Consider the following 12,124-nt stretch of genomic DNA (forward strand, 5'->3'; position numbering starts at 1 on the left):
CTGCCTCCCAAAACCCCACCTAGGAGCACATGAGTTTGGGGGGATCTAGATATAAACTAAAATAACTGTATAGCCAGCATCTTCGTCCCCTTATTCATTCATTCTGCCAGTGCTGTGCCCAGCACTATTTTGGACACACTGGATATGCAGCAGGGAACACAGAACTTCCACTGTAGTAGAAAGCAAACCCATAAATAAATAAACACACACGCACAAAACATATCATCAGGCAAGGGCTGTGAATAACTAGTCAAGAGAGAGAACACAAAATAAGGGCTATAAAAATGTGATGCTCAGGAACTTCATCAAAGTGACATCAGAGTAGGGGTCAGAAAGCAGTGAGGTAGAATCCTTGCAAATAAGGGTGAGGGGGGGTCCAAAACAAAGAGGACAGCCCAGGCCAAGGGGAGGTGGGAGCCAGGAGACAGATCACATGGGGTGTTAGACATCACCTTGGGTCCTACTGTGATTGCTGTCAGTAGAAGTCAAGGAAAGAGCATGGCCACACTGAAGTTTTGAAAAGATCGCACTTGTGAACATACTAAGCGGGGCTGGTTCAGAGGATAGGGCCCCACCCACCTAGGAGACTGCTGCAAGAAGCAGCTCAGAGAGGGGGGAAGTGATCAGATCTAGGATGCTTGCAAGGAGGCCCCAAAAGACTCCCCGATGGCAAATCTGATGATCAGATGTGCAATGTGAAAGAAAAAGAAGTCAGTGCTGACCCAGGTGCTGGGTCAATGGAGAAGACTAGGGGTACAGATTAGATCTGGGAAGGAGCAGAACAGAAAGTTCCGCCTTGGACATGCTAAGTCCACAGAAGGATCCTGCGGGCAGTGTTGTGCTGTTTAGCTTGCTTCACCTTCTTTATTTCGGCCAGCAGGTGTGGCTGCATGTTTTTCTCCAGGGTTCCTGGCTGTGGCCCAGACAGCTATGCTTGATCCATGACCGGGATTATGCTGGTTGGTGTTAAGAGAACAGGTCAAGAGAGTCAAAGTGTAGAAAAGAGACTGAGTGAAATGATAAGTCAAATGTAAAACCTCAGTTCCAGAACCAATTTTAATTAGTCAAGACCTATCACAAGAACAACCTAATCCAAACTAAATTAAGGAAAAGGAGGGACCCCAAGTGCCTCCTGTTATGGCAGACAGGTAGTAGCGGATCTAGGACAAGAAGGAGCAGTTGGGTCTACGACGAAATGGGGGGGGCTCCCAACCCAATTAATCAAAGTTGCAGAAACTCTGAGTTCACAGAGATAAAATCTGCCCAATACCTTTCATTTCCTTTGAAAACTCCTGATTTGGCAAAATCATTGTCAAACAACCATCACTAGAATCGGGATGTAAGACAGCTTTTGTTCATCAAACATCAGTTAAACAGTATGAAACAGGGCAGTGAGAAACTCCTTCCTTCCTTGGATGAGGTTATATGTCCTGGTCACTTCAGCAGGGTAGCAACTCTTCCTGTGTGTTCATGCCTAGATTTCCCTATAAAACTCAGGAGCAGCCTCAAAACAGCCCAGCCAGTCATTATGAGAAAACCCATCCTCTCATAACTACCATTAAGCTGGGCAGAGCATTAATTAGACAAGCGATCCTCAAGAGCTGAGCCAGCAGCCTACCTCACTCTGCACCTCAGGGTACTTGAGTGCATCCCAACAGGCCCAAATAAATGCAGGGTGACTGTATAGTTTGGCTCTAGAAACCCCCAAAGGCCCACTTGTAAAGCAAGTCCCCCACATGTCACAGTACTGGGAGACAGAGGAAGCTTTAGAAGGTGTGGACCTCCATCACACGTTCCTGCCATGACACACCATGCCACCCCAAGCCAAAAGCAACAGAGCCAAGCAACAAGGGACTGAACCTCCTAGAACCATGAGCCAAAATAAGCCTTTCCTCCTTTGAAGTTAATTGTCTCAGGTATTTTTCCCTCATAACAAAAAGCTAACCCAGGGACTCCAAGCAGAGGTGCTTCGCTTTTCCTCATTTGTGGGTGGGGCAGGTGCAAGGATCACACACTACTCACCTGCCACCAAACAGCAAGGGCAGGGAGACAATGCCTGTGAAGGACCCCAGCCCCTCCGTGGCATCATTTCTGAGGCTTCCACAAAGCCACACCTGAACACTTTGACTGTAGATTCCCTGGCACCCACAGCGCAGAAAAACATGCAACCAGCTCCATGCAGAATCCCATGCAAGGAAGAATTCTTCTCCAAGTGAATTCCACGAGCCAAGGGGAATTGTATCGGCAATGCTGGCATCAGTGCCAGCCTGAGAAGCCTGCTTTTATAAAGAGGCCCTGGGATTTCAACCAATGCCTCAGAAACTTGGTTGCCGTGTGACACACATCTTATGTCCCTGGTACACCTAGCAAGCTTCTGAAGTGTCCCTGCTCCTCCTTGTTCATCTGCCTCATCTCTGCTTTTTTGGACAAAATGCTACCCACAATGTGCGATTACATGTGGAGACAGCACACAGGAGGGCTGGCTGCTTTCGCAAACTCTCCAGGACCCCCCATGGTTGTCCTCACTCGTGAGTGCCAAGGGTTCCCCTTGTCTTCCTGCTGGAGTTGCTCACTGCAGCCTCTCTAATCTGTGGGGCCCTGAACAGCCACACTCAGGTCCCTCTAGGAACCCGTCTCCTCTACCATGAACTGTTCACAGCTCCCCAACACGGCTCTAGCTACAGAAAGGATGAGGAACACAGGGAATGGATCTGATAAACAGCAACATTCTGTAACACACAACGAAATCAAGTCGACCCTTATCAGCAGGCCGCCAGGGAAGTGTAAGTGGGTCCCTCCTGCCTTTATCTGCTGTCAGGATGCAGTGTCTCTGCTGTAAGGAGGAAGTGATCTAGGCCAACACCATCATACTTTGAGCTAGGAGGGTGGGAATGGTGTCTGTAGACTCTAAAAGATTTAAATCGAGTTACACATACGGAAAAGTACATAAACCTTAATGCATAACTTGATGCATTTTTACCAATGTACGAATACATTAGCTCCCATTAAATACCCACATCTGCTCATTGCTAACACCATACATGAGTTTTGCAGGTCCTTGAGCTTCATATAAAAGAAGTCATCGAGGATATAGCCTTGTGTCTGGCTTCTTTCAGTTAACGTTTCTGAGATTAGTCCATGTCATTGCAAATAGCCGTTTCCTTCTCTTTTGCTGTGCCACTTTATGAATGCACGACAGTTCACCCATTCTTCTCTCTGTGGACATCTGGGCTGTTTCCAGTTTCCAGCTATTACGAACTCTAGGACTGTGAGCATTCCAATACATAGCTCGGGTGGGCATTTGCACTCAGATTTCTCTTGTGTAGAAACCAGGAGTGGAAATGTTAGCAGATACACAGCCAGCCTCAGAATATGCCAAGGGGCCTCCCAGACGGCTGTGCCCATGCCCACTTTCTCTAGCAATGGCCTCAGATTTTCTTGGTGCTACAGCCTCTCTTTTCACCAAGTACTACATGAAAGAGTGAGTGTGTGCTGTGGTGTCAGGCAGATCTGTGACGCTGCACACACTGATTAAACCTGAGCTTCACTCATCCTGGAGCTCACCACCCTCACTGGTGGGCATTGGTGTCCATGCCAAATCCAGAGTCCACATGTCAGGTGTTGGCAGGAAACAGTGAACACTCTTTCCCTCCCTCTCCCTCACCTAGGGCCCCAAACATGCAATCTCCCAGGAAGCATCCCCAGCCCTCTCCCCAGTGGAGTCCTTCACAACTCCCGTGCCTATGGCCCTGAGAACCTGTTACTTCCTTCCCCCAGATTTGTGTCAGAGGCTGCCTTTTTCCGTCCCACTTCCAGGAGCCAGGAACAGGTGCATCTCTGTGTTGCATCTCCATGGTAGAAAGCACCCTCCCCAGGGGCCAGACCCACCACCCCACAGCCAAGGGCAGATTAGTAATGAGCACATCGGTCTGGAATGGAGCCGCCAGGGGTTCCTGCCCATGGAATTCACCTTTACTCCAGCTCGTCATCAACCAAGCTCTGAGAAGTCAGGCGAAGTGCCAGCAGGGGACATGGCCCATACAGAAGGAGCGGGCTTGGTGAGGAGAGACCCATATTCCGGAGAAGCCTCTGACCAGTCACAACGCCCCCTCCAGTAAATGTGGGCACCATCCTGGGGCCACAGCCAGGCATGGCACCCACCCACACAAGGAGGAATGATTAAAACATACACACAGAGACGAAGGAAAACCCATGGACAAAGCCAAGGGGCTCAGGAAGGATCACCTCTTTTATTATCCCAAAATGCAAATTATTGAAGGCACTTGCAATAACGTGGGTGGAGGTGGGAAAAGGACAGGAATGGGAGGTCTGTGTCCCAGCACAGAGGTAAATCAACCGCCCTGCCTGGTCACCACCTGGCCTGGAGAGAAGGAAAAGCTACAAGGCCAGGTCTGAAGCCAGCTAGGGTGTCTAGCTGTACGAAAGATCGAAATCCATTCTACAGGAGATGAGGAAGTTAGGAGCACATAGGGACAAGGGCAGGGGCCAATGGTCCTGAGTTAGTGGTGCTAGGAGGAACACGCAGATCTCAGGGCCCCTGCTGGAAGAGGTCTCGGTACATCTCAATGAGACGAGCAGCCTCGCGCTGGCCGGACAGCAGAGCACCGTGAGTGGTGGAGTAGTACTTGCGATGAGTGGCCTCCCCAGAGAACAGCACCTGCATGGGCTGGGTAGGGAGAGGAGGAGCTGAGCTCCCTGTCTGCCAAGAGTCCCATCCCTATTGCAAATCACAGCAGAGCCAGCCGCGGCAAGATGCAGGCACTGTTGCTTCCACGTCCTGAGGAGCTGCCACTCCCTGGTCATCTTCCCCTGCTCCTTCTCTAAACACCAGGCCTCGGGACTTCCTGTCCTGGGGCTGTCAGAAGCGCTGGCTCTGCAGTCTCAAGGGCTATCTGTGCTTCTTAATGGTAAACCCAGAGCAAGTGGATTAGCCTCCCTAAGCCTTGGTTTTCTCCTCTGCCCAATGGGTTGATACCACCTACATCTGCACGTGGTAAGGATTAAATGAAATCACATATCTAAGCACCTGGTAGAACATCCCCAGTAAAGTTAGGTGGCAATTTAACAAACCTTTATGGAGCCCCTACTTTATACAGCCCAGGGACTATTCTGGGCACCAGGATGATAAAAGGTGACCAGGCTGCTGCTTTGTGGTGTTTCTGTGCTGGTGGGGAAGTCAGACACGACACCCAATTACTAAACAGTGTCATACAGGCCATGATGGGTGTTTGGATGAGGTGCTGAAAGCCCAGAAAAGCAGCCCAGTGCTGGAGGATCCCACAAAGCTTCCCAGAGGACAGGACCTCTGGACCACTTCAAAGAGGATTTTGGATGAAACGGGCAAAGGACACTGGGACTGAGGCAGGAGTGGGGACAAAAACACATCACAGTGGAGGACAATGAAAATTCTGGTGCACTGTGGCTCAGCCTGGAGAGATCAGGCTGTCTAGCTGAGGCCTGGCAAAGTTCAAGTCCTTGCACCCCAAGCCTGCATGTGAACTTATCCTGGTGCCTCCCACAATGCCTGTGCCAAGACCCACCACGGATCCCAATGGAACGCAGAGGGTTTAACCCAGCAGGTATGCGGGTGAGGCCACATCCCACACACAAGAAATCCACAGAGGTGGTTCAGTGGTTCCGAGGTGGTTTCCAACTGGGTCCAGTGTCATCCTGACTGAAATGGCATGGTCCAGACTTTCCAGCAGTGAGGTACAGTCATATTACTAAGTTCTGGCCAAAGAGCTTCAGGTGCACTGTTGCTTAGGGACTATGTCTCAGCTCCCAGGGACCCCCTTCTGTGTTCAGTGTTTCTCCTCCCTCCAGCCTTAGATGCAGATGTCAGAGCCAGAGCCTCAGCAGCCCTCTTGGACTATGGAGAGGTCCTGGAGAAAACAGCCAGGTGCTAAGGATGCCAGGTCCTGAAACCTTCCTCTAGGCTCCCTTTTGTGTCTGCTTAAGCCAGGATTACTTTCAGTTTGCTTGGCTTTTTGTTAGTGCATTAGTCCTGAGGCAAGTGACAAGATCTTTGCTTTTCATGAATATGGTTGTGGCAGCAGCAAAGGCCTCTGTGGACCTATTTCCTGCTCCCTGTATACACAGCCAGGGAGACATAGTATATCTTGGTTCACAAGATCTTCTTCACCGATTAACAAAGAATTATTTTAAATATAACTCTTTTGGGGTCTTGACATTTATTGTATGTGTACACTTTGTGGAGAAAACTCCAAATCCACTTTATTGGAGCAAAAATATATATTTCTCTCTGATGTACTATTTCTTAGTGTACAGTTGACATAACTTGGGGTTAGGCAGTCTTCTCAATTTTATTTTCTAAAATACACCGGGAAAATGTTTCCAATGAATCAGTGCTGTCCAACAGAACATTCTGATCCTGGGAATATTCTGTAACTTCATGATCCAATACAGTAACCATTTGCCACATGTGGCCGCTGAACTTAACTGAACTTTACGGAGCCTGTCCCTGAGGTACTCATTTTTAATTCACTTAAATTCCAATGAATTAAATTAAATGTGGCTAAGGGCTACCATACTGGCCACAGTTTTCATAACCTCAGAAAAGCATTTAAAGTTCTGATTTGGTTCCATTTCTTCTTTCGGATGTTAAGTGCACACTATCTCTCGTTTTCTTTCACGGCCAAGCTATCCCATCACAGCCTGTCCTCAGCGAGCACCTCCTAGTGAGCACTATCTAACCCCAGCCCCTAACCGGACACACATAACTCCCACCCACACGCCCAGGCCCATCCTCAAGGCACACGGCTCCACTCACCGCCGTCTTGGAGCTCTCAGTGTAGGGCAGAGGCTTGGCCAGCTTCTCCACGTCTGCCCCACTTGAGCCCACCTGCGTGTATGAATAGGAACCTCGGAAGTAAGCGTTGCTACCCCAGGCTGAGCGCAGGATTCGCCGAGGTTTTGGAATGTTGGGGTTCCCTGTTGGGAAGTCAAAAGAACCGAGGGGAGGAAAGGTAAGACAGACTGCATATTGAACACTCCATCTTCAGGACTCCAGGAGGAGTCTGGGGCTCAAGCTGTGTACCCACTTTCATCACTTTCTTGTGAAAACCAGCAAAACACTCCAACTCTCTCTCTCTCTCTCTCTGTCTTTCTCATTTTCAGTGTTGAGGATGGAATTCAGATCCTTATAATATTGAACACTCCATCTTCAGGACTCCAGGAGGAGTCTGGGGCTCAAGCTGTGTACCCACTTTCATCACTTTCTTGTGAAAACCAGCAAAACACTCCCTCTCTCTCTCTCTCTCTCTCTGTCTTTCTCATGTTCAGTGTTGAGGATGGATTCCAGATCCTTATACATGCTAGGTAAGTGCTCTACCACTAAGCTACAGCTCGAGTTCTTGTAATTCCTTTTAAGACAGGAAAATTAAGGGAAAAGAAGTTGTACCTCAGCAGGACAGCACTTGCCCAGCACACAAGGCCTTGGATATAATCCCCACCACTGTGAAAAAACAAAAGCCCAAACAATCATGTTTCCCCTTCTAATGTCAAAAGTTCCTTGAAGTTCTCTTAGAATAATGGGTGGAAAATGCTCAATTAAATCCACAGAGCAAAACACAAATCCACCTCTTCGCAAGACAGAGGAGGAAATGAGTGACTGGTGCTGACGCCTGTTTCTACCATCAGCCCTGAGCAAGAGGACAGACACCAAGCCCATTATGTTGAGCGTTCCAAGTTCAAACTGGGAGATGGTCCAGCAGTTTGGGAGCCAGAGGCCAAGCATGATGCCCGCAGCGGCTCTCCTGTGGGCACAGCCACCTCGTCTCACCATCTGGGCAGGGCGGGCACAGCTCACCTGTGAACTGACGCAACATCTCTGTGCAGATCTCGGCCACTGCCTCATCGTCACACCGCTCCATGACAAGGGCCTCCTCCCCACAGATCCAGCCACTCAGCACGTGGCCGTAGCGCTCGGGTGGGTAGAGGACGTCGAAGCCACAGATCTTGCGGTACCACTGCTCAGGTGGGTAGGTGAGGGTGCGACTCTCCGCCTCGTCCTCCCACACAAACTGCAGGCTGTTGCACTCGGGGCCCCAGAAGGGCTCCTCAAATTCAAGGAAGATCTTGTCAGTGGTGCCAATGCCCAGGCGGTGGATGGCAGCCACCTTCTCGGTGGGCAGGCCGGGCTGGAAGAAGCTGGTATACTGCCTCTTGAGCACACCCAGGGACACGGTCACAATCACGTGGTCTGCTGGGATCACCTCACAGTCTTCACACTCCACCACCACCGGCCACTGCTCGTCCTCACCCCATCCACGCCCCTGGGAGCTCTCTCCGCTCTGGTTGCTCTCCCCTGTGTCGTGATTGTGGTCACCCTCATCCCGTGGCTGGATCTCAGGACCCCGGGGACGTGCCGAGGCCTGGTCCCAGTGAATACAGCGGACAGGTTTCCCCAGCTGGATCACATGGGCCGGGATGCCCTCAGCCAGCAGCTCCACGACACGCATGAAGCCCGAAGGGATGACATGGTGGGCACCAGGGATCTCGGTCCACTCCCCGAAGGCGCTCAGGGACACTTCGTCTATGCTGTGTGAGCTACTCTCACAGCTCTCCACCTGCAAGAGGACCAGAGAGAAGACAGATGACACCAGCATCGGCCAGACAAAGAACAAGAGCTCTATACAGCACAACCCTCCACTGACCCAGTGCCCCCCGGAACTGTCTTCGTCACTCTGGCACCTGTACTCCACACAGCAAGGTTACCTTCAGGTACTGCTGCATCATGGCGAGTTTCAGGCGCTTGGTGGCCTCTGGGTCGTCAGGGTCATCCCTGATGCGGTTGCCCACCTCCTCCCGGGTGAACACCCCAACGCTGTTCTGACTCTCCGCATTGACTGGTTTACCATGCCGGAAGAACTCCTGGGTCAAGTTATAGACCTGCCAGAGAGACCCAGGATGCTGAAAACACATTGCCATATTGCACTCACACCCCAGACAGGGGCCTGACTCAAATGTTACCAGCTCCCAGGTACCACAGGGCTGCCACCCCTGAGCTCTGACGGAGGCATCAGCATGCCAGAGGCTGGAAGTCATTTTGCAGCAACTACTGTAACCCACACAGCTCAGTGACAGAGTAATGCTTGGTCCTCTGGAACAGGGTACTGCTGCCTCCCTGCCTATCTGCATATACGTCCACCAAACACTTTCCCCGAGGTGAGCCACACTGGGGTCAGGCCCCACATTTGCTCAACACACGCTTACTGGGTTCCATGCTAGACACGCTGTATGTGGTGAGAAGAGAGTCCCCAGCGCCAGCTCACATTCACTTTGGCTATTTCCACAGGACCTGCTGGGATCGGAAGGAACCCACGGTGTGAGATCAGCCCACATAACTCAGACTCAGAAGATGGTGGGGTGGCCAGGGAGAGTCAAAGATGAGGTGGGAAACTTAAAGTGGGTCAGTCTCGGAGCAAGGAATGAGAGCGCTGCAAGAGATGACTCTGGAAAGGCAGGCATGGGCCGGGTCATGACAAGGACACTGGACTCGACCCAAGGCCTTGGCATCTTTGAAAGGCTGAGAGCAGGAAGGCAGCCCAATCCCCACCCACTACTGTTCTTCCCAGGACACTGGCAAAGTGGGCGCCGTGGCTGAACCTCTGTGGCTGAGCTGATTGGTGGTGTGGAGAGTTGGGCTTTGGTCAGCACACATTCGTGGGAACAAGGTCTGCCCTGCACCCCAGCCTCGGGACAGGTCCTGGGGACACAATGTGAAGGAAGATAGCAGAGCCAACTGCTCTCACCACCCCCACCCCTACCATTCCACTCAAGAGAAAGGCCTCTTCCACATGAGACAGAAACATGAATCAAGCGTGCCTCTGGAGCATAAACTATACAGAAGGAAATGAGTTAGTGTTCATTTATCTTCCCTGCAGTCACAAGACGCTGGGCGTTCAGCCTTAACTAGAGTCCTCAGCAAGTCCTCACACAGAGCCAGTGCCCAGGCATCAAGCTGTCAACTTGTCTCCTCCTCCCTGGGTTTCTCCTGGACTGATAAGCGACATGGCAGCGAGTCCTTAGCTCATGCTAGGGAGAGGCCCAAATGCCCAGCTGAGGAGTAACAATACAGGCCAGCTCTGGGGCGTTCTTAGCTGAACATGGGTTTATCATGTGGACGCCAAGGCCCCTAGGTTGCATAACAACTTCCTGATGTGAACGCAGGGCAATGGGACAGGTCTGTGGCAGCGAATACCACCCCCGTTCTCATTAGGCACTTTCATTAGAGTCTCACTGAGTCCTCGTGGCTCTAGGGAGGAAAGTAAAGGTCAGAGGGGCTTGCTCAAGGTTACACAGCTAATAAGTGGCCTTAGCCATGTAACTCTGCACTTCAACTGCAGAATTCATATTCAAATCAAGATAGTACTCCTAAGCTCTATATGACACTGCTGTACATAGTCATTTATTTGTTACAAAATATAGTATATTCAAACAGGTGGCCCTTCAAAGTCAGCACCTTCAGAGGCTGCTTATTTGTTATGAAGCCACCCTGAGGCAGGGCTTCACCTGCTGAGAACACAGTTCTGAAGAATGGTCTTCAGGATTGGTTAAAGGGCCTCACAAGGAAATCCTGACCTCATGGTTATGCCTCCTCCTTCAGACCTAAAGTATCACCACCCAGATCTATAACCCACTTTATCCACCCTCTTTTCCAGGGCTCACACTCTCACCTTTCAAAAATCGAACTGACCAGAAGGTAGCAATGGTCTACTCTAAGATGTAGTATTCACACCCAGCTAGAAAAAGGATCAACTTGAGTCATTTATAGGAAGGATGGATTTTTGAAACCATAATGCTAAGTGAAATAAATCAGACACAGAAGGTTAAATGTCACATGGTTTCCCTAATATGAGAAACATAAAATATAAATAATTGAGGAAGCACGGCCAGGGATTTGGCTCAGTGGTTCTGCCGCCTGCCTCGCAAGTACAAGGGCCCGAGTTCGATCCCTGGTACCAAAAAAAAAGGCAAAATAAAAATGAGATGGAAAGAAACAGGGAGATAGACTGTGGAGATGAAAAGGGAGTCTGGGGAAAGAAGGGGAACATAGGGAATGAAAATGTTCAAGGCCCAGTATGTGTATGCACCAAATCCCCAGGATGCGTGCAATTATTACATAACACAGACATACTAATACCCATTTTTTAAAAAGAGTGTTTAAAAGAACAAGTTGTAGTCCCTGAATGTCATTCTCAGGAAGCATCCATGCTTGAAGATCACAACACCCTGGAAATTAGGGGGAGACCAGGAAGGGCTACTTCGAAGAGTACAGGTTCTTATCTGATCATTAATCATTTTGTCTCTTTGCACACGAGTGAAAAATGCACAATACCACAGAAATGCCCATGACACTCCTTGTCAATGCCTAGACACAAAACACTGAGTGGACTATTCCTCCACAAAGCAGGGTCCAGCCCAAAGCAAGAGATTAGAAAATGTACAGCAAGTGCCTGCTAGCCCATCAACTGATCTGGAGTGAAGGGTCATTACCTTACAAACGACAGGCAGTCACAAAACACTGTCTACACGTTTCACGGCACCTTGCTTGGGCAGTGCAGCTTACAGCACCACTGACAGACGGTAACTTTTCAAAAACCAGAACAATTCAAGGACATATTTTTAGTGGGGGAGGATGCCAACACTATTTCTACTCAATACTGGAATGAGATAATAACCATTATAATAAGGTAAGAAAGATAAATAAGTGTTCAATACAATACACGGTATTATAGCAATCTCAAATTAAATATTCAGTTCTTCAGTGTTATTAGCTGTATTTCAAGTGACCAAAAGCCTCATCTGACTAGTGAGTATGACACTGGACAGTGCAAGTCTAAAACACTTCCATCCCTGAGTCAAGTGTTACTGGACAATGCTGGTCTAAGGATTACAAAGAAAAAATAAGTCTCATTTTTTGTATAGAATTATAAACATAAATACTAGAATATTAATAGAATATAAACTAATATTAACATATAAAAATCAAGTCCACTGGACTGGGGACATAGCCTGCATGAAGCCCCAGGTTTGATATGCAGCACCACAAAAAAAAAAAAAAAAAAAAAAAAAAAAAAAA

General features: G+C 49.4%; 1 protein-coding gene across 2 annotated transcripts in view; it reads right to left on the reverse strand.

Moving 5' to 3' along the window:
- Positions 1-4,232: 4,232 nt before the first annotated feature.
- Smox (spermine oxidase) overlaps positions 4,233-12,124 on the reverse strand; it is a 12,399-nt gene continuing 4,507 nt past the window's right edge. The window contains exons 3-6 of one of the 2 annotated variants that reach the window (XM_019205051.1): positions 8,758-8,931; positions 7,850-8,609; positions 6,812-6,972; positions 4,233-4,687 (exon numbers count right to left, since the gene is read on the reverse strand). In XM_019205051.1, coding sequence (XP_019060596.1) covers positions 4,550-4,687; positions 6,812-6,972; positions 7,850-8,609; positions 8,758-8,931 — 1,233 coding nt within the window. In that variant the 3' untranslated portion in view covers positions 4,233-4,549. The remainder of the gene's footprint in view (positions 4,688-6,811; positions 6,973-7,849; positions 8,610-8,757; positions 8,932-12,124) is intronic. The other variant, XM_033761203.1, reaches the window with a different exon arrangement.

This window comes from Fukomys damarensis, unplaced genomic scaffold (genome assembly GCF_012274545.1).
Source record: "Fukomys damarensis isolate Sample0158 unplaced genomic scaffold, DMR_v1.0_HiC HiC_scaffold_7, whole genome shotgun sequence".
NCBI classification, from domain to species: domain Eukaryota; kingdom Metazoa; phylum Chordata; class Mammalia; order Rodentia; family Bathyergidae; genus Fukomys; species Fukomys damarensis.